Raw genomic sequence first — 25309 nt, 5'->3', positions numbered from 1 at the left:
CCTCTTCCCATAACTATCATTTGCAAGAATTTCATATGCAGGGGAGCTAATTTAATTTTAAAAACTGCCTCTTCTTGGTTTAATAGTTGCATTTCCCTTAAAAGAACTAGCTAAACCTCACTTAAAATAAAATTATGGTTAAAACATGTAGGATTTCAAGCCAAACGCTAGCTATCCATGAAATAAATTGGATAAAATCTCAATGACAACCACCCTTCTCAGGATGAATGAAACAGGAAATGTGCTTCACAAGTAAAGGTCAATGCTACAGCTCAGTGTAAGACTAAGGAAGCCCTGTCCTTACCCTTCCACTTAAGACATATCATACATGACTTGTTCAATGGAATCTAACAGCAAGAACATTAACAAGCAGAGATTTCTTCCCCAAATATAGGAATGAAAACAGTTGTTTCTATTGGCAGGGAAGGAATATATATGCATTTCCTAAAATTGTGGTTCCTTCCCACATACCAGTAACTTTACTTTTTCACCCCCCATGCTCCTGTTCTTCATAAGAGATGCCCCCTCATTTGTGCCCAAAGGAGTTGCAGCCTTCCTAAGAGAACCAGCTAACTGCCTTTACTGGGCAACTATTTTCATGAGTGATGGTGCCGTTTCCTGAAGTATGAAAGTATGAATATTCATTGCTCCTAACAGCTTTGAGAACTGAATTCCCAAAGCCTAAATTTCCCTGACACTGCTAGAACATTGTCCCAGTGCATCAATATTTTACAGCAGAGCAGCAACCCTGAGCTGAAAGACTTATAGTCTGGTAAAGCTACTCTGATGCAGTAAGTCTTGAATTCTGGTAGAAATACCTTTATTTTCAGTTATATTCTTCAACATCAGTATCATCCTATAATTTGTGGTCATTTTAAAATGGTGTGAATAATACAATGGTATGATAAGCTTCTGTTCAAAATAGCACCGTGACCAGCAATAGTCATATAATCTTTGGCTTCTGCTGGATTTCCTTATGAATTCTCTTAACACAAATGCTGTATTAGAATTTCCTGAGCAAATAATTCAGGTAAAATTTCCTCCGCAATACATAACATGACTTTGCATTGAAGATCTTAAAGTACAGCATAGTGCCAAAATTATGTTGCACTGAAGAGGAAGGTGAAAATTCAGTGGCTAAGGTGATACCTAAAAAGCCTCCACACATATTCAAACTCAAATATGGGAAGTCAAAGCACTGACTTTTTAAACTACCTTGACACATGCATGAAACTGAAGGACATACATAACTTCAGGTTATGCTTAAGCAACATCAGTTTTGCTATCCCGAAATTTGATTGCTAAATGTTGCATTAATTTAACACGTTTTCTTAAAAAAAACCCAAAAGAACCCCCAAACTTCACATGAAGTAGGTCATTACCAAGGTTTCTACTCAATCTGAATCACTGCAACACATTTCCTATAACATGAGTTAACAAGTAATAACAGAATTTTACCTAGAACTGGTAGGCTGTTTCCTTTTCCTTTGTGAGCTGACTACTAAAAGGCAACATATACAGTAAAGAACTAAGCTATCTGATTTTACAGACAACAAAAAAGTTGGAGATTTGGGAGGTTCTCTCCAAGATACAACTTGACTAATTGGATGGGACTTGGGTCTGATAGTGCCTGTGAGTTCTCTCTCTTTCCTGCATCTGCTATCTTGTCTACTTTGATTCTAAGATTGTAAACGGTTTACTTCGTACTGTGCCTAGCACAATAGCAGCTCTTACATACTCTCTTAATAAATTATTAGGAATAACAGATTACTAATTTATTAGAGTTACTTTTTCTGTAAAACCAAGGCAGCTCTGTAATTTCTTATGTGCTTTGTCTGGGGGCTCTGATTTGTATGACCCCCTTCAAGAAGGAGAAGCCACCGTGGCTGAGGGACATGTGCAGTGCAGATAGAATGATCAAAAAATTATGGGAACAGTCTTAGCCTCTAACATGACTGCCTCTAAGTGGTTCACAACTTGGCCAAATCTCACACAATTTTCACAAGAAAAGCAAAAGGCATCTCTCTGTCCTCAGAAAAACTTTCCTGTCAATTTTTATCCTTTCCCTCACTCCCAGGAAGAAAAATAACTCTCAAAAAACCAGAAAAACACTGGGGAAAGAAGTAATTGATAATGGTGCAATATATTCCACTAAACTGGTCTTCAAAAAGTTAGTCAGTTTTGGCTGAGATTCCAAAGAAATCATTCTGGATCAGGGACCAAATAGAGAATATTTCAGCCCAAATAATTACATTGTGGCAAATGCAAAAACAGCTGAAAACAGCACATCATATTTACTCATATTCAAGATGAGGCTCCCCCACCCCCAATCAACCTAAAGGGGGCGGAGGAGGGATCCTCATCTTAGATTCAAGTACCTACCTGGGGCAGGCAACAGCTCAGCTCTGGCTTTGGACCCTGGCCTAGTGAGTGCCTGCCTTAAGTGGGGTTGGTTGTGCAGCATGGGAGGGGCACATCACTGCAGAAGTGCAGGTGAGGGGCAGGGGGTAGGCAAGGAGTTGGAAAGTGACCCTGGGATCCCCAATCATATTTAAAGAAATGCTCTGTGGTTAGATTGTTATGATAGCTAGTGTTACTTTGCAACTACATGTTTTGAAATAGATGTAACATTAATTTAAAAAGTAAACATTTATTGTAATCAAATCTCTCTTAATTATTACTGCTGATTTATGGAATTAATTGTATGTTGTATATAGCTAATCTGCACCAGTTCTGATCATTTATTTCATATGAGTGATTAACAGGATCAATATTCTCAAAATGCAAATTCATTTGCTGTCAAATCAGTAAAACCAATGCTCTTTGCATAAAAATTTCTGCTCTCAAACCCAGCACAGATGAGTAGTTCAATAATCCGTTACTGTACAGGAATACTATTTAACAAAATACCAACTGCCTCCCTCCACCCCACTTTTCCTTGCTGTCACCAAAACCTTGTGATGATAACTATTGCTTATCACATTTAGAGGATGTTTAAAGTGACCAGAAAAGTTCCTTTATGAACTTTACTTAAAAAAAGGTGAGAACACACTTGATTCCACAATAGAATACAACTAAATAGTAGAAAAACGTGAAACAGTAAACTATCATTTAGCATAGCAGATGTCAAATTTTAAATTGGCAGTTAACTATAGCTCTTTCAAGTTGGGTTTTATTTTCACAAGTGCATCTATGTTATAGATCTGACTTGTTAATTTAGGGTTTCCATATTTCCAGTTTCAAAAAAGAAGACACCTGGGGGGGGGCAGGGGAGTGGAAGGGATATACGATTGTGGGAGGGGGGCAGTGATGCGTCTCCTGCCCCCTTCAGCCCCTCTCTCCTGACCTGCAGCTACCTGCTCTGCCCTGGTGCTCCTCACTCTGGACCCACAGCCCCTTACCCCCCCAGTCCAGCCACTGCCCCTCACTCATCAGCTCCTCTCCCCCACCTCAGCCCTGCCGACGCCGCTCACTCCCGACCCGCAGCCCCCCACCTTCCAGCACTGCCGATGCCCCACACTTCTGAGCCGCACCCCTTGCTCCATCCCAGCTGTGCTGCCCAAGCAGCTTGCTCGCACACATACACACACACCTTCCAGCAGCTGCTAGGGCCTGCGTGCAGAGCACGTGATCTCCCGACACTCAATCAGCTTCCCCACTGCCCCTAGCCCCAAGCAAAAGCAGAGGCAAAGCAGAAACCCAGACATTTGCTTGTATTTTAAAAAACCTGCCCGGATAGAGGACAAGGGGCCAAAAAAGAGGACATGTCTGGGAAAACCCAGACATACGGTAACCCTAGTTAATTAAGAGGCTATGATTTAAAAGCCACCAAACAGTCTAAAAAGTCTACTTTTACATTCCTTGTGCACACAGTTTTCTTTGCATACTGGATACAGATACACTTTTCAAACTTCTCTGCTGTCCACAATATAAAGCTTCCCTCTGTCTACAATAGAAAAAGAATTGATGACTTTTTTTTTTTTCAAATAAGCTCTTTTCATTGTATAATTTTAATATGTCTGTTTCATGGTTATATCTGCTCAATATTGTGCTCAATCCTCCATTTATCCTGGGACACCACTTATATTAAATAAAAGATTTAATTGAAAGAATGCCCATACTTATTGACCACTGCACTTTGCTATCTGTGGATTTATGATCATCTAATGAACATCTCCCTCACTTGACGGGCTGCCTTATTTATCCCTATTGTTCTTTTGCCAAAAGGAGAAGCTTACAAAAATTAGCTCCCATTTAAGCCAGGAAGGAAACAGCATTTGTTTAACACAACAAGAGGCCTTTCGCTACCTGCCTGATGCCCTTGACCAGCACATTATGATGGCCTTTCAATGTGCTGGCTGCCCCTTGCTGGGCTGCTCAGTACTGATAAGACATGCCAACTCCCTTGAGTACCATTCAGAGCACAGAGCAAGAGGCAATGGACCCCCAAGGATTATTTTCAAAGGCTTATGAAGGAAATAAGACATTTATGGGCTTTCACTACTGATTTCTGCAAGTATTTCTACAGGTTAAAGAGCAATATCTGACTCACAGTCCCACATAACTATTATTTGACAGAAAGGTTTGAAAATAAGACATCTCATTATTTACAATATACTTTGTCTTCTTTCCAAGAGCTTAGGCATAATTAAAAATAAAAAGAACCCCAACACTTTAGTGACAGGTTATTTACTGAGATACCACAAAACCTACACTGTAGTTTGAAAAACATATACGGAAATGCTTTTGAAAGCAATAACCCAAGGTAATGCCCTAGTGTAAGCTTGTCAAAAAGTAAATAAGCAAAAAGTCATTGCTGAATATGTTTTATACCTTGAAAGTCTGGTTTACACTTTTAGGCTGCTTACAGATGTTAAAAACAACAAAAAACAAAAAACAGTGCTTTACATTAAACTCAATGCGCTTCTGCAAGCACATGGCCAGAAGACACAGCACGTTAGTTGGACTCAGCTTGCCCAATAGAAAGTCCTGTATAGAACAGGAACTTTACTGGGGCTTTTTTGGCACTTTTATCTAATATCTGATTGAATCAGCTAAGTACTGATTGAAGCAGCTTCACATAAAAGTGCTGAAAAGCCTTGCTGAAGTGCCCGATCTATACAGACGCTGTGGAGCCAGGTTGAAGTCGCGCTCACTGCTTCTTCTGGTAAAGCACATTTTTGGTTTTTTGGTTCTTTAAATATTAGTAAGCAGTCTTAAACATGATCTGTGTCCCAGACTCTAATACCAACTAATAGTCACTAATGGTACCTCCTGTTAAAAGAGCATAGAGGTGAATGTTATATTGTGCCCGGACATTTTTCACATTAATGTAGCACTGCAAATTCATGTCATATTGGATAGAATAGTTTTGGTTTGAAATACCTAGACTCCCTGGAATCACAGCTTTGAATACTGACAGAACTAGATTCAGCTCTTTGTCCCTCCAAGGCAGATAAATTGCATTTCACAGATTACCATTTGATGTCAGAGAAGACTTTAAACACCAAGATCTTTCAGCTTGCTCTGCATGCCTATTCAAAATCTCATGGCAATTTTTATCAAACAAAATGGTTTGTCTTTGTGAAAGAATTTTGTTATAAATAACAACTCAGTGTTGTACTGCCCCCTTAACACCTGACTTTGCAGTCTCACTTCTCTTTGTGCAGTATGGGCCTCTGCAAAGTAGACTGGGAGGCAAATTAACTAGTTAAGACTAAATTCCAACAATTTAGCAATTTAGCTAAATTCCATACTTCCTCACATATAACATACCTACAGATATAACATACACCCTGTTTTTGGAAGGCTCCAAAAAGGGTGGTGGTAGGGGGAGAAATCTTACTTTGGAGTATGGGTAAAAACCAGAGGTCAGGGGTCTCTGGGGCTGGGAGCTGCACACTGGGGCCTGATCCAGCATTTTGACTCTGGGGCCACATAGGGCAGCAAGGCCCAATCTCACATGCCAGCAGTGGGGCTGCATTGTGAAGTAGGACCTGATCTGGCATGCTACAGGTGGGGACCCAGTCTGACACCCGAGAACTTGGTCTGCCTGCCAGCTTTGACTCTGTGTACTGGTTCTGGGATTGTGCTCATTGGTTATGGAGTGGCGTACCAGGTCCAGGGCTATGTGCTGGGCTGGACCCAATGTGCTGGGTCTCGCTGTAAACCAAGCTTGCACACCATCCCAGTCTGGCATGCAGTTGGGGAGGGGGACTCCCCACAGGTCTAGAAATTTGGTAGTGGGGGGTTGGAAAAGGCAGGTAGGGAGCGGTGGCAGTGTTAACTGCCATGGCTTCCAGGGAAGTGGCAATTACTATTGCCATTGCTCCGTCCCCCTTCCCACCCTAAATTTCCAGACCTAGAAGGAGTCTTTTTCCTTATATATAATGAGTATCCTAATTCATCCCAGCTGGTTTTAGGGAAAAAGTGTGGGTTTTATGCAAGAAAATATGGTAGTTTATCATGTAACTTGTCCTACTGACATGCCACATATTTTAAGGAGACCATCTGCTTGAATTGGGTCCCACTTGCACAATGGATTTTGCATGGGGCTGTGCTACTACCTGATGCTTATAGAATACTCCAGGTAGACAATCAGCCACATGCAAATCTCACTTATTTTCCTGCTGATTTATTAGCTACCACTGGAGAGATGCTAAAGAAAGCACCCCTTAGGCAGTCCATAAAATCTTGTCTGCCAGCTTCAAATCCAATCTGGAGAGATTTGCTCAAGCATATATTGAATTTTTTCATAGATCTCTTCATGGCTATTATGACCAGAAGGGACCCTTTCAATAATATCTGATGGGTAAATGAACCAAGCCTGATAACTCTTGTAGATGATAAATCACTATAACTGCCAATTGAATTTAACTATGGCCAAAGCAAATCATGATTTCAAGTAAATGCTATAATTTGGATTACAGTACATACATATAAGGCCATATGATGAAGTATTTTCATTCCAGTTCATAAGTCTCCCGTACCATATTTCATGAAAGTGTCAACTCATTGTCAAGTCAGCTCTCTGGTACTGAAGCTGATCCTGCCAAACAAACATATCTCATACACAGATGTTCTAAGGGTTCTTCATAGGTATTGAAAAATAGGCAGCGGCAGCCTGATATCCCAAATCCAAGTCATCACTGGATTTAATGTCCAGTGACCAATGTTCAAGATCAACCTTTAAGATATTTGGATTCAAAGCAATACCAGATCCAGACAGATTTAATTCCTTTTACAACTTTTGACACATATTGTTGACTCTTGTTGTGGATTGACACACTGGCAAAAACTTGCTCTGTTACTACAAAGTGGTACAAAAATAATTATCTACTACAGAAAAAGACCTGCTCTCTAGTCAGTCAGAAAGGGAAATTAAATTGCTTGTGCTGTGGGGTTTCCTCTAAGTAGGGTGATTCCATAAAAAATTGCCAACTGTTCTAAAAAAATTTGCAGTTTTACTAATAATTTTAACTCAGTATTTCTAGTATTCTAACTATTCCCATAATTGCTGCCATTAGTACCACACATACTGAGATAACTGGATATTTTTAACTGATACAGATTGAAAAGTTTTAAGGTAGCCACTACATAAAATGCTCTGCTACAAAGATGTATATACGTATTTCCATGAGTTGCTGCTTTCTAGGCTATTCCAGATCAATGGTGCTCACAAGCCCCAGAAGTGAGGCTCTCAGAAAAGAAATTCTTGTAGGAAAGGTGATTTTAGTATGTATATAGTTCATAAAATGCTTTGGGATGAATGTAAATGTAGATCATGGAAGGTTTTATCCCTACATAATGTACAAAAGAACACAGAGAAACTTAACAGAGCATTCATATTGGCACATACACATAATACTTAAAAAAAATAAATAAAAAAGCACAATATTTCAGGCAAGGAAGACACCCTCCTTCAGGCAAAGAATTTCAAGGTAGTGCAAAGAATTAATTCGAGAGAGGCTGAAACATACAAGTTAATCACATGGTTAGTGGAAGAAAGAGCCTAATTGAACTTGCCTCTCACTATATTTCCTTCTATTCTGTATAGTTTATGTATAAAAGGAAGAATGCAGGAATTAAAGTCAGCGGTGACACTACACGAGGTCTTCTCCTTTCACCATTCGCTATAAAAAAGCCTCCCTCCTGCTCCCCCGCCCCCCTTCCTCCAAGAATCAGGGAATATGGTAAAAAAACAAATAAATGATGAACACAACTAGAACTGATGATTCAAAGCTATCTTTAAAATAACAAACAACTTACATGCAAAACTTAAATAATGTGTATGCCATGTCTTAAAATAAAGAAAAATGCACCTTAATCTTTCCAGTGCTTTATTATTTCTGACAAGTTCAGTGGAAGGGCATAATTCTGCCTTGCTGTATACACAGCCTGTAAGCTGAATGCTCATTAAAAATAACAAGAGCATCTTTAAAAGGCATTGCCCAAGGAATGCAAAGGAGCCCAGCACAGACTGGGTTAAGTTGCAGCCAGTTCCTATTTAAGAAGCTTATCTTATTTTACTATTATAGAAAAAGAAGGAAAATTATCTTTAAATCATTTTTTAAATGATCACACTTTCTTCTGGGGAAAATAAGAGATGCACACATATTCATACATGATCAAAACTCCGCGTATACTTTCAGAATATGTTAGAACAGTAGTCGTAGTTTGATGTGTGTTCCATTTACTTTGATAACAGCTGGAAAACCCAACCCTGATCAGTAAGTCAGTCTTCTTTCTCTAATCTTTAAACTTCCTTTAGATGCTGAACGCAGCGTTACAGAGTTTAAACCCAAATGCACCTTATAGAATCACTAATGAAAGGCCAGTCTGTAGTCTGTCGTAATTAAGCAAATCAAGATCATCCCTTGAGCTTTGTATCCAGCTCCTTACTCAGCTGTTAGATTGTCAACATCTGTCATGAATTACTCCCAACATCTGGCTAACTGGATAATAAGAAGGACAGTCTGTGGTTGGTCCAAATTCTACTTTACTGATCTGCTTCAATAAAGAAATCTCATAAGATCCTCTTATTCTCTTCCTGAGCAATGACACCACCACCCAGAGTGTGCTTTGTGTTTTATTTCATGTATAATACTCAAACAATCAGATGTCTATTAGAAGCTAATTTAGCTTGGGTTAGTGTCATATCATTCCCAATACACAGCAATCCAAAGCCTGTATTTACAGTATAAAATAATCCTCACCATTGAACACCACCAACAAGAGATTTGTGATAAAGTTATAATGCTCTCGATATCTATTTTTTTTTTATCTGATAGCAATTTATCTCCATAAGATCAGAATGGCAAAACTCTCAAACAGCATTCTATCCAATTTAGTATCATTAAAATGTTCCTGGGTGTAGCCTTTTACAAGGTTTCTGGTAAGTCTTCTGGTAAAGTAATAAGAAGAGCAATGCAAACTCTTATGAGCACAGACACTAGAATGCCACCTTTCATTATTTTCCTAATTACTATAGGGCCTAATACCAAAGCAGCTAGTATATTCTTTCTTGAGTTTACAAGAATGATAAAATAATTTTGCAACAAACCTTGAAGAGTAAACAATGCCCTTCAGTGCATGAGCTTCAAAGAAAGAGACTTTGCTATAGAACAGTGGTTCTCAACCTTTGGTATCTTACGTACCCCCTACCAATCGACACGGCAAAAGTGAAACCAGAAGTCCCACCATGACACTTCCGGTTTTGCTGCTGCAAGCCGAATCCCACTTTTTCCACCATGGCCCAGGGCAAAGCAGCCTGCACAGGGCCTCCCTCCCTATCCCCTAGCACACTGACACCAGGGGGTGAAACCCTTGGTGCGCCAGACACCGTGAGAGGGGCAGCAGCCGGAACTTCTGGCCCAAGCAGGCAAAGACCAAAATGCAGCACCCGCATACCCCCGCCTGTGTCTCGCGTACCCCCAGGGTACCACAGGTTGAGAAACACGGCAATATAGAAAGTCCTACCATAAGGATACCAAGTGTTGCAATTTAAGGCAGCTATAACAATCATTTCCTGTCCAATCTTATCTGCTGTGAAGAGCCATAGAAGAGTCCAAGAAAATCAAGGTCACAAACCATTCAAATCACCTAAAACTTGAACTGAACTTAGGTACTCCAATAGTCAACCAAATGTAAAATTTGCTCTAGAAGCATCTATTGTTAAACTGGACATTAAAAAAACCCCCAACTTTTTGTTGTGCTAGGCTTTTTTTTCCTCTTATCAAAAAGTAGTGTCCCTTCTTTGGTACCAGAGGATAAGTCTAATATGGCTTTAATAAAATAAAAAAAACCTAACACATTACAACAGCAAAACCAAATCAACTAATATTGATATTTTAAACCTCTGCAGAGACTATTTTCAGATGTCTCATGAATTCCACCAATCACCACATTAATACCAACATCTGGTGGCTTAGCAGCATGGTAAGCCATGCTTCTGCAGTGAGCTACCAAACAGATGTTACAAAAAGGCTTCTAATTAAAACAAGTGGTTTAATAAAAGCATCTAGTATAAATGTGACATATTAAAATATTGTATTTCAGTTTACTAAGCTAAAAAGGACTACAGTACTGTATTAGAAGTCACATGTTGTCACTGTTTTTACAAGGACTATTACCGGTGCCTCATTCTTTCAGAGAGGCCCCTTCTACAGATGCAGAAAAAGGCGTTATTGGATCTAATGAGTGATCTACTATCATGCCTCTTTGCCATACCACATGTGCATGGCAGGAAGTGTGACTGTGGGATTGCGCATTAGATCCAATCATGCCGTATTGGTGGTATAGAGGGAGTCAGACCTTGGGCTCCACATGGGCCTGATCCTGGGCTCCACACGGCCACTGGGATTGAGAGTCCCACAGCTGATGGGTCTCTTGGTCCTAGCTGCATTACACAAACAGCCAGGACCGAGAGCCCTGTTAAGTCCCTGTCAAGTCCCTGTCATGCATGCAGCTGGGATTCAGTCCCAGCTGCATGCATGTGTCTGGGGGTACCCCCTAGCCTTGGGGATTGTGGCTGCTGTGATCCTCTAGGCCCAGAGGGCTCACGCACCCCTGAGACATGGGGATCACAGCAGCTGCAATTTTCTAGGCCCGGGGGTTTCACCTTGGGCACAGTGTACCCCTGTGGCTGGGAGCCCTGTCAGCTGACAGGGCTGCAGTTGCACAAGAGACCCTGCTACACATGCATATTAAAGTTCGACAGCAACCACCTATAAAGTGAACACACATTTTCAAGGTCTAACTTTATAGCTGGTTGGAGCTTTTTATTGTGTGATAGCTACTCTACATGATCTTAAGGGAACTGCATAATTAACCACTTAATTGCACAATACTTGTATAGAGGGGGGATAGAGAAAAAAATCTAAATGAAGGTCAGATCTGAAGGACAAATTTGATCACCTTTTAGATTTTAATCATGGCAGTCAGATGTAAGCCAGCCCTTGAAAGAATATTTACTCTTTGCTGTAAGGCAGTGGTTGTAAACCGGGTGGGTACGCATACCCCTAAGGGTACTTAAATACGTAATAAAGGGTATGCAGAATGAGTAGAACACAGCTCACCTGTGCCCTGGGAAGTGCTGCTGCCTGGCTGCTCTGTTGGTGGCTTCACCTGCCTCCAGCCCATGGCCATCTGCACACCCTGGGCAGCAGCCGCATCCCTGACAGGCATTTCCCCCTTGCACCCCACTGAGGGCTAAGGATGCCCCGGCGGGGTGGGAAGGGACTAGGAGAACCTGGGGAGCATGGGGAAGCACAAGCCTGGGCCCCCACGGGGATGAGGCTCAGGGCTGCTGGGGGCACACAGCAGAGCACCCCACCCCGGGACCTCTGAGCCAGACATGCAGGGAGAGTCTGAAAGCCTCTGTTCCCCAACAGCCCTGCTCACAGGGGCTCCTGGCAGTGGCTACAGGATGCACTGCCTGTGGGGCTCCTGCTGACCTCTGGAGCTGTTGTGGTTGTGTTTCTGGTTAGAGCCTCACCACTAGCATGCACCCCCTTTCCCAGGCAGCTGCTCTGCCATTGCCCAGTGAATGCAGGGGCCAGAGAAATGCTCCTGTATTTGGAGGTTAAGTAGAGGTCCCATATTTTAGAAGCTAAGGTGGGGGGGGGGAGAGGTGGGGAGGGGGCATATTTTGGAGGCTAAGTTGCTTCAGGATTCAACAAACAGAAGATGAAGCCTTTTTATTCGTGCCCCTGACTGCCTCGCTCAGCTCTGCCCTGCTCAGGGTTTCTCCTCTCCTGGGAGGGCTGTTTACTGTGCTTGGGGTATGCAAACACACCCTGCATGGCGGGTGCTCGCGGGCACACAGGGCCGAGTGGGCTTCGTGGCATCATTAAAATAAAAAAATTTGGGGGGCATTAAAATATATATATATTTCTGGTTTTTCTTCTGCCATTAAGTGCGCCCGAAGAGCTGAGGCCAAGAGCAGGCTGCCTACAGCAGCACCCCGCTGTCGCCTATCTGGAGCCTGCCCACTGATGAACGCCCCCTTGGGGGGAAGCAGGTATCTGAGCCCCGGGGCCAATCCTGACCTATCTCTGCCCTCACAGGGGCACAGGCCCTCAGGCAATGGGGACTGCATGGCAGGGTTAATGTGTGGTTCACACAAGTGAGATGGGAGGGAAGGGAGGCTGCATCTCCTGTACCGTGTGTGCATGAATGTGTGCAGTGGTGGCTCAGACAACCCAGGCCTGGACCCAGCTCACCCGGCAGTGCCGTCATTGCAGCTGACGTTCAGGGCGCAGCTGTACTGGGACTCATGGATACACTGGGGGGATGTGGCTCCGTGGCGCACAACGTCTGCACCCAGCGCTGGTGCAGGTTGAGGAGCTGTCAGATGCGGCCACCTGCACTTGAAGACCTTGTGCACCTCCCCATGGGGTTCCCGCCAAGGCATGGCCACTTCCCCGCCTCAGCCACCCTCACAGCCCAGCAGCCCCTGCTGCCTTCCTGCCTCACCCCGCTGTTATATTAATTAATATTAAATGCATTATATCAGTAACGCATTTAATGTTAATTAGTGCACCCTGCCTTATATCATATAATTGGTAACATTAAAAACAATTAAAAAAAAATATAAAGGGGGTACATGAGCTGAAACTTTGAGACAAAAGGGGTACACTTGTTAAAAAAGGTTGAAAACCATTGCTGTAAGGTTTAAAATTTAATAGTAGACAGGGGCTGCTGCAATTTCCAAAATAACAGTAGGACAGCAAAACATAAAACACTAACACTAAGTGGGAAAGGCATAGACAGAAGAAGCGGTAAAAAATGCAGTGCATGCGCACACAAAATATACCGCATTGCTTTTCAAACAATATCATTTCCTTACTTAACCCACATAAACTAAAGTTGGGGTTTTTGCTTATTTGTATTTATTGTTTAAAACAAGTGTGAAAAAGAGCATTATCTTTGAACTTTGCTCCTATATATGTTGACTATCTGTATATTTACTTAGAAACTTTGATTTATGTTCATACAAACTGTGAGTTCATAGTGGAGATTCTTTCTAAATAAAACCTTACCACAGCCTATATCGTTGGCTACTGTGGGAACCAATAACAAGTGAGACTATTGTTTAATTAACCTGGAATGGGCTTAAAAGCATTCTGCTACTAATTTTTCCCTTACATAATTATTCAACCGAAAAGAAAAATGAAAACAAAAATAGATTCTTTCAGCACACTTTTACTCTGGCTCTAGATCAGGGAGTGCTCTACAGGAAAAGTGGCCAGCAGCTGCAAAAAGAAAAGGGTCACATCACAGAAACTAACCTACTTAGGATTTCCGATTGGACATTATGCAAAGCACACTTTTTGCTCAATGAGGACCAACTGATAACAAGGAGACAAGAGGACAGCTGTAAGAAGTGTTTTGAGAAAAAACATACAGAAGGTGATTTGCAATAAGAGATGGTGTTAACTGGTTGTAAAACCAAAGGAAAAGCAATGGTTTAATGAAGAGGAGAGGACTTTTGAAGTTAAAAAAATTCCAAACAATAAGGGCAGTTTGTTTTCTTCAAAGGAGAAGGAATATGAGACAAAAGCAGGAAGTGCTGTCCTTCCTTTATCCTGAGAATTCTCAACGACAGGTCAAGTATACCCATCAGTCAAGATAAGGAAGAAGAGACCAAAGGGAAGACCTTCTTGGGGAGGAAACGAGTACATATCAGACAACACCCTCTATGTTAATGTATTCCTCCCATGCATATTTAGGATAAAGGAGAATAAGGGTTCATACTCAAGACAGCACAAGGAGTCTTATGAAGCATGTTTTTTGACAGAAGTACACTAGCCTGGTAACTTAATGTGAAATTAGACACTTAAGAAGATCTCAAATATTAGAACTGGTTATAGTCAGAGATTGACTGGTGAGGAAAGAAGGTTGTTCTCTCTTCTGCCTGAAAAGCCCTAGAAAATCCTAACTGTTACATCATCACTGCACAATTTGTGACCACAATACACTCCTAATACAGAAGATGCCTGTTACTTAACAGTAAGGATGTTTCTGAAGCAGTCATTGCTATGTAGAGAGCTTTTGAGCTACTAATGTCATTTGTCCAAGCAATTACATTTATCATATATACTTAAAAACTCTTAAAACCTAAAAAGGAATAATTTAGTTTTAGTCAGTCTCAATCTCATAGTTACATAATTCATTTACAGTACTCTCCTGTGAGTTATGCCTATGATATCACTTCTGGGATGAAAATCAAGTTTCATAGAATTGTATTAAAAATCAGTAAAATTAAATATAAATAATTCTCCAACACAAGACGATTACCATTTGCAGGCTTCTTAACCAACAACAGTTCGCTCACATTTCTTGGGTCAGTTTCTTAACACAGAACAATTCTATACACTTGGTAGAATAAACATTACCAGCTCTCGAGGCAGAAAGGCTTCCTCCTGGCGAGCTACAATCAGAGAAACAGTCTCCCCTTGCTTAGTACTCCTCAGCATAGCAACTAGCTCTTCTTGGGTCCTGCCAGTGATGTCTCTGCCATTCACCTAATGGATGCAGTTGGGGGAGGAGAGGGGAAAGAAGAGTACAAAAATCACTGATGTTAGTGCATGCTAACCTTGACTTTCTGGTTACTAACAGACATCACATTTATCCCAGAAAAAAGCCTTTTGCCCCAGAACCATACAGATGTGCATGTCCAATATGTTGCTTCCAATGCCTCTGAAATAGGCTGGATAAAATGCACTAATACTTTTCCCCCAGGATATCTTGTTCAATATCTGTATGGTTATTGTGATTTACCATGGACAAGCTTGTCAAGCTGTGTGTTCTTGCTGGGCAGCTAATGGCACAGGAGGACAATGTGGTTTGGAAGGGTAATGCATGTAACAAGGCTCTACTATACCAGTTTTAATTTAGGTCTAATCTTGCTACTATCAATCCCAAATCAAATGAGACGTCTGTTTATAGCCCTTTTCTGAACTGGGGAAGGTGTGGTTCACTGGTCTGAGAGCCAAATAAGTTTTAGCTTTGGTTCCTATGTGACTTGGGTTGGCCATGCAAAAATCACTTAACCTCTTTGCTTATTTTCACCATCTGTTAGAGGTGGTTTATAGTACTTACATACCTTGCAGGGGGTTTGTGAGGCTTAATTAGTTTGTAAAGTACTTTGAAGATGAAAGCACTAGAACAAGAGCTAAGGATTATTAAAACTGTTTACATTAAGAGCTCCTTGAAGTTAGTGAGTAAATATAGCCCCATAGATAATGATATTGTAAGTCAAAAGAGGTCTAAAATTTTAGAACAGACAAAACTGAGCACAGCTGTTTTAAATGGGCATTTGAAAAACCTTCGTCATGCACACACAACCTTGGATATTATTGCAGCGGTATGATTTTTTAAATTAATTTAATTACTTAAAAAAACTAGTTGCCATGTTCTAAAATCTCTCTTATTTGAAAGTCTTGAGAAACCACTTTTAAATGCATTTTTTTCCAAATGGTAGCACAATATATTCAAATTAACAAGCAGTGTGAAAGCACTGTTCTTTTTCTCTTCCATTCCAGGGTCCTATGTATAGTGTTTAAAGCAACAAGACATTATAATTATTTGATCAGTAGTAAACATAAGAGCCAATAAATAGCACTTAGGAATGAAAATGACAGGAATATTTGGTATTTCAAGCGTTCCTAACCTCCAGTAGCCTATCTCCTGACTGTAGACGGCCATCTTTTACTGCTGCCCCTTTTGGCAATATATTCTTCACAAAAATGGGACCAGGGCCATGTACTGAAGAGTCCCTGGTAACCACAGTGAAGCCAAGTCCTTCAGGACCTAGGGAACAACAATGGTAAATCTCAATAAGAATATGACAATTATCAAAAGAGCTGAACAGTCAACATAATAACATAAGTATCTAGTGACTTATAAGTATAAGTCAACAAGAACGAACTACAATATTTTTGGATTAGCTATGCTCTCATCTAAAACTTAATTAAAGTTATCTGTAAACAGAATATTCTCATAAATATTTTGTGTAGAGTAGTAAACAGCAAAGAAAATTACTGTAAAATTATGTGAATTAGTAATGTAAGTACAAGAAAGCAGGGACAGATCCAGAGGGTCTGAAGTGGTGCAGTCATACCTCCCATTTTGAACCAAGCTGTGGGAGCAGCAAATGAAACTTTTTTTAAAATGTCCTTGAAGGAATTAAGAATTCCACCCCCTACCCTTCCTATCTATAATCAGTAGCACATCCTTCTTCCTGTCCCGTTTCTCTGCCCACTGCTGTTACTGTCACCAGATATGTTCCTGCCTCACTCTAACTGGGCTGCATGGGAAGCTGGGCTCAGCCAGGTACAGCAACATGTGGGTTCCTCCTCCCTGCCTGATCCCTCCAGGTGTTTCTCACCAGACTGGGAGTAGGCTCAGTGACAGGGAACCCAATTACTGCCACTGCCCGCTCCCTGTGCACCCTGACTGAAGTGGGACAGGAATGGCTTAGGAGCTTCCTCCCATTCCCAGGCTAGATGGGGACAGTGGCAGCATGAAAGAGAAGGGTGATGGTGTAAAAAATCTATGGGAGTATTGCTCTTACCTGATTCAGGGATTTTAAAATGTCTCTGGCTGCTGCTTCTGTGGTGTATGGTCTGGCTCACCTTGGTCTAAGTGTGTGGAAGCTGGGAGAGAGGGTGCAGTCATCCCTGCAGCACTGGTTGTTGGCCAGTTGCTGCTTCCACACCCCACTTCCATAATCTTGGATCTGCCCATGCAGGAAACAGGGATCAACTAACTTCATATCAAGGTCATAGTTAGTATCCCAAAATGCATGGCATTATGTTTCAGGGATGTATGTGGTGGCTGTGTTGGTCTGAGACATAAAGAAATGCAAAAGTCTAGAACTCTTGGTTCCAAAATGATACCTTTTATTAGATCAACTGAGAAATTGCAAAACAAAAAAATCTTTCTCTGCAAGCTTTTGGGCTCACGTGCCCTTCACCAGGCTCAGGGAAAGTTCAAGCTGGTAAAAAGTCCCCATATGTAGGAAATAAACTTCATTTTTGCACAGAGGAATCAAAAGCTGGAAAACTGTCCTTTTTATCATCTTGAACTTTTGGAACCAAGAGTTCTAGACTTTTGCATTTGGAATGATGTTGAAACTTCACTTAAATCCAAGTTTTAATATACTAATTACATGTGGGCAAAATGAGCAAGATTTAACTGATGCAAAAGCAAACATCTATGAAAAAAGTAATGCTGAATGATTCAGTATTACCTTAATTAGAAATCTATATACAACAGATTTTTCATTTGTCTGGAGAAGTCCCAGGAGCTCCAAGTATTAAAGATATACCACATACTCAAATACTTATGAAAGACTACAATGGTGTTGTTGCATGCTGGCACTGATGACTATGCTTCAAGCTCTCTCTCACTGATTTTAGAAAATTTCACAAAACTTCAAGTGATACTTAGACTAAGTGCAGACATGTGGTGGTGGGGGGGGGGAGGGGAAATGGGAATGGTAGTTCAGGTTCAAAATGGCCACCCAATGTAACTTAGTTTGCCCCAGTATGCACCTCACCCTAACACCCAATCTCAGTGATCAGAAATCAATCTAAACCTGTAACTGTATAGAATTTGCATTCACAGACCCATCTAAAAATTGTGGAACCTGTTTTAAGATAGACCTGGATTGATGCAGTATCAGACTTACTTGATCTAGGTTAGACTGGGTCATAGAACTTCTGTACAGTTACCCGTGCAGCCCCAGGGCTAGGAAAGCCCAGCCACTGGCTCCAGCCCCCCAGGGTGGTACTTTTCATTTGGACCAGACAACCCCACATCCCCAAACCTCCCATCCTGCATGCTGCTCCAGGTGCCACCAGTTTTATCAGTGCTCACTGCTGCTGGAGCTGAACAAGTAAATCCCAGTGGAGGGAGAAGAGGGGAGGGAGATTCACTGAGGGGGAGGGGCTCAGGGGGCTAAAAATAACCCCTGGTTTCCCCCAAACTCCCCCAAGGATCCCGCAAGGGGTCCCCCTTTATTTAGCCCCCCTGATCGAACCAAACCTTCAGGGGACTAAAAATATCCCCTGGCTCCCCCCAAGCCCTCCTGAGCTTCCCTGATCCTGCCAAACCCTCCTGGACTCCAGCAACCCCCCCACAAACCCCATTTGCCTCCTGAATCCCTCCTACGGATCCTGCCTGTCCCCGCATTCTCTCACAGATCCTGCCTATCCCCTCATTCCCCTGCAGATGCTGTCTTCCCCCCCGCCATTCCCCCATAGACGCTGCCTGCTCCCTCATTCCCCTATGAACCCAATCCCCCATGAGCCTGCTTGCCCCTCCCTTCCCCCAGCACCCCCATGATCCTCCCATCCCAATTTACCTTAGATTGGTTGGCCATTTTAAATCCACTTTAGCCTCCTTCTAACCTCCCTGAATGTCTTCACTTCACCTAAATATTTATGTGATCTTCATAGATCTTTCAAATGAACAAAGGAAAGAAGATGGTGATGGTGAACCACCTATTAGGTAAATGGGATGTGTAAGATAGAGATGGCTGGTTTTGTGGAACACTGGTCTATAATTGTATGGTTTCCATCTCTCAGTAAAAAAAAGGAAACTACCTTTAGGTTCCTGTATAAACTAACAACGAAAGGAGTGGAACAAAAAAGGAAAACGAGCACTTGTTTAGCACAAAAATCAAGATGTCTAGACCAAAAATTAATCAAAACAAGATTGTTTTAAATTGCCTATGCACTAACGCTAGAAGCCCATGTACTAAATGAGAACTGGAATTTAGAAAAGTACATTGTGCCTAGGTAGTACTATTGAAAACCTAGTGAGACATGCTTAAAATATTAAAATCACTAGTTACAACCAACACTCGCTCAGGCAAAAGGTGATGGTGAGTGGCACTCATAATCAAAAATGGCATTACTTGTTTATGTGTCTGTTACAACTTGGAAGCTAAGGACCCTGAATGCTCATAGGTCAATGTTTCAACAGATAAAGAACAAGATGGAGATCTAGTCAGTATCTGTTGTAAACCACACATCACATGAAAAAACAGGATGACTTCATTAAGAGCCTAACTTTAATGTGTAGGGGGACTTCAGTATGAGTGACAGGACCTGGAGATCTCATGTTGCCACTTCTAGAAATGATATATGAAAATTTTGTAATTCAAAGAGTGTTACTTCTAACATAGGTGAAGTCTATATCAGACCTAATCTTGACACATAAAGATGACTTGATCTCAGAAGTTAAAAAAAAGCAGTAGTTTCGTAGGTGCAAGAGAGAATGAATTGATTACATTTATTAATTGTAAATTAAATTCCCAACCAGTTTTAAAAGAACCAATTTCACAAAGCCAAAAACAATTATGAGTCAGATCAGCTGGGAGAAATAATTTAAACAGAAGAATGTGAATGCTAATTGGGATTGGTTTATAAACATTTAACTGTGTGCCACCCAAAAAATCACTGAGAAATTAGGCTGCACCAATTAAAAACCATCCTGAAACAAAAGGAATCCTAAGAATGATATTGGTCAAATATTGGATGGAAATAGTAGAATTGTCAATACTTATGCAGAAAAAGCAGTGCTCTCCGATAAATGTTTCTTTGCTTGAAAAAGGCCACAGGATATATTCATAGCATAAGATGTTGATGGAATACTTTCCATACGATTTAGTAACAAAGGAATATGTTAAGTAGTTGCAGAGATTTTTTAAATCAGCCAGTCCAGATAATTTGCATAAAAGATTATCAAAACAGCTGGCTAAGAAGCTTTCTGAAATGTTTATACTGATTTTTAGTTAATTTTGGAACTCTGGGAAAATTCTAGAGAAGAAGTTCCAGAGACTGGAAGAATGTTAACAGTGTATCAACATTTAAAAATGGTAAATAAGATGGTCTGGGTCATTATAGACCTATCATATTAACACACATACTGGACAAAATAATGGAATGGTCAACATGGGATTCTTATTAAGAAAAAAATTGAAGGAGGGGAATATAATTGATGCTGATCAACATGGGTTTATGGAAAATAGATCTTTGCAAAGTAACTTCTTATGAAATTACAAGTTCAATAAAGCTAAGTGTTCAAATATCATACTTGAACCATATGTGCCGAATACATTTTGATTAAGGAATTAGAACAGTAAAAAAAATTAACCTGGGTCCTATTAAAAGAATTAAAATTAGATTAATAGATCTCAAAAGGCAACTACAGACAGGGAATTCTAGTTTAGGCCATATACAGTCATTCAATTTCTACTGAGAGAATCACTCAGTAGTAAACAAAGCGTGCAGACGTTTAAGTTTTTTTCTCTCAGAGCAAAAATGGCCATTCCAAGGAAAAAAAACCTGGGAACAACCAGGATTAAATTGCTTCTGGGACAGTTTCTCTCAGGAGACTGAACATCTGAACACTTTCTCCCAGCTTAACTTTGAGTTATAGGGAAAGATGCTTCCCAAGACCAGGACTGCCTAGTCTGGAGAAGGCATGGGACAGCCTCTCCCCCACTGCCTGCAGATGGAAAGGGAACCCCACACTGGTGTTCCCAAGCCAAAAAGCAGGCAGGGGATTTGCCATGCTGTTCCCTCTGCTCAGCTCCTGCCTAATTCCACGTGCGCTACCCCTGAATTCCCCAATCAGTTTGCAAGCCAAACTCCCAGCCATGCTAGTTTCCCCTTACATCCCCCAACCACTCAGCTGAATGCTGGGGACAGTGATTTAAAAGCCAGAGGGACCAAGAACCTGATGTGGAGACTTTCCTCAAGCCCACCTCCCAGCCCTGTTAGATTCCTCAAGCCCAGCTAATCCATGGCAGACTCTGTAGGAAGCCTTCTGGGACATGGCTATGCTGGGGCATGGCTATTCCTCTTTGGGGAGAACCAGGAGGGCTCCCACATCAAGAAAACATACCTCCCTGCTGATCAGCTGATCAATGGGATGTGGGGGGAGCATTCTTCTGGGGTGGGAACCCCCCAACCCCTTTGTCTGTGGTAGTTGCTGCCTTTTAGTGCTACTTGAAAGTACTAAATGTGCTCCCTTAATGATAGGGGTGGCCCAGAGCACAGCTATCTGGTGCTCCTGCCTGGAGGAACATCTGTACAGTCCAGTGCTTAGGTTATTTTGCTACCAGAACAATTTTTTTTCTGGTAGAAATGAATATCTGTATGCATGCTTAGACTATGTGTTTCTAATATGTCCCTGCAAGTGTTAGTTCTTGGCCTATACTATTTTAGTATTTTTATGAATAACTTATAGATATCATAATATAATTTATCAGATGACAGTCTGTGGGAGCAGTTAACAATGAAACAAACATCACTGATACTGGACTACATGCTAAGCTGAGTGCAATCAAACAGTATGTGCTTCATAATGGCACAATGTTAAAGACACAGGATATAGGGGATTATGTTCTGGAGAGCAATCAGTCTGAAAAAGCAGTTATTTGGGGCAGTGATTCTCAACCAGCATGCTACAGCACCCTGGGGTGAGGGGTACTTTGAGAGCTTTTCAAGGATACTGCAAGGTACCACACAATGTTAGCACTGTTAGGTATGCACATATAATTCGCAAGAAAAACCCACAGATTTCAAATAGGAATTCAAAGTTTTAAAAGCAATATGAACTCATAGTGGGACATTACGTTTAAAATGACATAATCCTTAGATTCACAGGAGAATTTTAAGTACATGTAAAGAGATTATATTACCTCTGTATTTGGTCCTGGCTGTTAAGTATAGCGTATCTATTTCTAGCATTTACAATTTAAGAAAAAGGAGTAAATTCAGAGAATAACCACAAGAATGATTAAAAGATTGGAATATATATGTTACACTGAGTACATTTTTACAAGATGCTGACTGCGCAGTAGCTGAATAATACTGTGCAGTAGCGTGTCACAGCACGGAAAGTGTCAATATGCTACTGCGCAGTATTATTAGGCTACTGTGCAGTAGTGTCACTTAAAAGACATTTGCTGGAGCTACTGTGAAGTAACTCTGGTTACTGTGCTTTTATTTAGTACTTGTATAAGCAAGTACTAAATAAATGCACAGTAACTACTGCGCAGTAGCGTCCCTTGTAGATGTGACCAGTGAGAGACAAAAGGACTCTGATTTACTTACTATATCAAAAAGAAAAGTTGAGGGGTGACTTGATGTATAGAATTACCTACATAAGCAAGAGCAATGCGCTAACCAAGTGCCCTTTCTTAGTATAGCACAATGGCGCCTAACCTTTTTGCCCCAAAGGCTGGATGGATGGTGCCTGGATCCATCTGGTGGAACCAATCCAGTGTGTGGGGCCCGATTCACCATGCTAAAGGGACAGGGGGCAGCCGAGCCCTGATCCAGACACACAGGGGGAGGAAGCATGGCCCAACCCCAACCTGACCAGGTGGGGTTGAAGAATTTTGCAGCAGGGGAGAAGTATCAGTATTAATTGCCACAGCTCTCCTGCTGCAAATTTCCTGACCTCTGGGGAGCCCTAGGAGTGAATGCTATGAATCTGTAGGCCAGATCTCTCCCACAGGCTAGGGGTTGAGCACCCCTGGTTTAGCAGACAAAAACATGACTAAAATATGAATCTATTAATTATATATACTTGTTTTAAATCCCACCTTCTGAAGTCCAGTGGCTCTGTAGGGCTGTACCAAACTTTGTTAAATGCCACTGTTACACTTCATGTACTGGCTCTACTGTTACAGTAATTTTAGGCCACATTTCTTACTCCTTCTACATCAGGAGTGATCAAGACTCAGCCCACTGGCCAAATACAGCCCATATAGCCATGGCATCCAGGCAGTGGGGATTCCCATGGGCCAGAAAATTTGCCAGTGGAGGAGTGGTGGAAACTCCATGGGGCTAGATACAGCCCCACCCAGGCCACTGCCCATGTAGTGGGAGCAAAGCTAGCCTCCCCTCCCCACCACATCTGGATTGGGCTGGAATGCTCCATGTTCCCTCCAACCTTACCCCACATACCACATGCCTGGATTTGAGCCGCTTCACCCCTCTGGGTGTCCAGTTTGGGCCTGCTCTGCCACCTCCCCACCAGATGTCCAGATCAGGGCCAGTCTGCTACCTGTTCCCCAGGTGGACTGGTCAGGGTTGCATTGTGCACCTCCCCAAAGCCAGATCAGGCTCTTGTTGCATCGGCCCTGTGTACCATCCTATGGATAGACCTGGCACTGCCCACCTGGCCCATGGGGCAAAAAAATTTGGGCATCACTGTTTTAAACATACATTTCCTCTTCTGATCTTTTCTTATTATGATGCCTCACTATCACCAAATAAGCACCTTTACTAGCTAGAGGCATGGAATTATTCTATTCCTTACCTGTTCTTTTTGTTTCTCCTATTTTATGTAAACTGTTCTCTCTCACTGAGGTCCAAAATAAGATAAAACAGAGTAAAACATATTTGACAAGAGTGACCAGTGATGTATTGGAACAATTTTGTTCGTCTTTTCCTAAAATATTAATAAACTAAACTACATGACCATTCATGGCACTGTTTAAATAAAAGTTACAACATAAAAGACAGCACGCAATATTAACAGTACATCATGGTTAACTATTGAAACTTCACCTTTCTTGAGGTCTATCTTTATTCTCTTTGCATGTTTTTTGTTGCCAAATCCCAGCAGAGGAGACAGTGATGGTGAGGATGGTTTCCTTCCCAACCTTGGCAAGTTAGGACTTTTGGTTTGTTGTAGTGTTGTTGCCTGTACACATGTGTCCAGGCTGTTCATACCAGAAAGATCAACTGTTTTTATAGCTGGTTTTGGATGAACAGGTGGTGGAACTTTTGTTTTTGGAACTCCTTCCTCAGTATCAAGCAAACAAAAAGGAGCAATGACAGACTTTTCATATGCCTCACGGTTATATGGAGGAACCACTTCTAAGATGACACTCTGAGATTTCATTGCCTGGCGAAAGATATCCTGAGCCCTTTAAAAGAAAAGCATGAAAAACAGACACATCAAAACGCGAAAATCTGGGTTATATTCAGGGATGTCTCTCTGCATCCTTGAAAGTATCTAATTCTTTATGAACAACATTTAGGAGTGAACTATTAAATTTCAATATACAATGGCCCTTGTTCACCAGTGGGCATGCCATACGATGCAAGAGGCTGCTATGAAAAGATGTTTATTGCACTATTGTTTATTGGTGCTGAGTGTGGAGGAGTGTGGAGGCAGCCCCTTGTCCGCCGCCCTGCGCTGCAGCTGCTCACAGCCCACTTGGGGCTGACGGTGCCTGCTCAGGACAGCCCCGCGCACGCTGTGAGCAGCTGCAGCAGGGACCACCGGCCATGGGGTGGGCAAGGGGCTGCTTTTCCCCAGGGTCCTTCCCTGCCCAGGGTCTTCCCCTGCCCTTCCCCACCCACTTACCTGAGATTCTGGCACAGTGCAGCCACATGGTCCCAGGCCAGAAGCCCCTGCTGGAGCTTCTGGCTGGCAGGGCAGGGCCAGGCGGGCCCTGCTGTTGTGGCAGCCCACCGGACTTCCCCTGGGTCCTACTTCCCCTGGTTCCTGTCATTTTTGACAGGAACCAAGGACAGATACATTTTAATTTTCTAAATTTTTTAGGGGCCCCATGGGCTGGATAGAATGGCCTCGAGGACCAGATCTGGCCTGCAGGCGGTATTTTGCCCACCCCTACCCTACACCTTCCCTCCCTACCTCCCGCAATATACAAGAATAAGACTTCATTTTGAGTTATTATGTGATCACCTCTATATACATGATGCAAACACACAAATCAGGACAAAGATCGTTTAAAAATAAAATTAAAACA

General features: G+C 41.8%; 1 protein-coding gene across 8 annotated transcripts in view; it reads right to left on the bottom strand.

Moving 5' to 3' along the window:
- The window catches only part of PARD3B (par-3 family cell polarity regulator beta), a 792385-nt gene that overhangs the window by 346215 nt on the left and 420861 nt on the right, over nt 1–25309 (bottom strand). For all 8 annotated transcript variants that reach the window (XM_059727094.1, XM_059727096.1, XM_059727095.1 and 5 more), the window contains 3 exons: nt 24099–24460; nt 16175–16314; nt 14898–15026 (listed from right to left, as the gene is read on the bottom strand). In XM_059727094.1, the coding sequence (XP_059583077.1) occupies nt 14898–15026; nt 16175–16314; nt 24099–24460 (631 nt within the window). The remainder of the gene's footprint in view (nt 1–14897; nt 15027–16174; nt 16315–24098; nt 24461–25309) is intronic.

The sequence above is a fragment of the Alligator mississippiensis genome, chromosome 4, assembly GCF_030867095.1.
Source record: "Alligator mississippiensis isolate rAllMis1 chromosome 4, rAllMis1, whole genome shotgun sequence".
In the NCBI taxonomy this organism is placed as follows: Eukaryota; Metazoa; Chordata; order Crocodylia; family Alligatoridae; genus Alligator; species Alligator mississippiensis.
The sequence above is the reverse complement of the archived record's forward strand: the minus strand, read 5'-3'. Positions and strand labels throughout refer to the sequence as shown.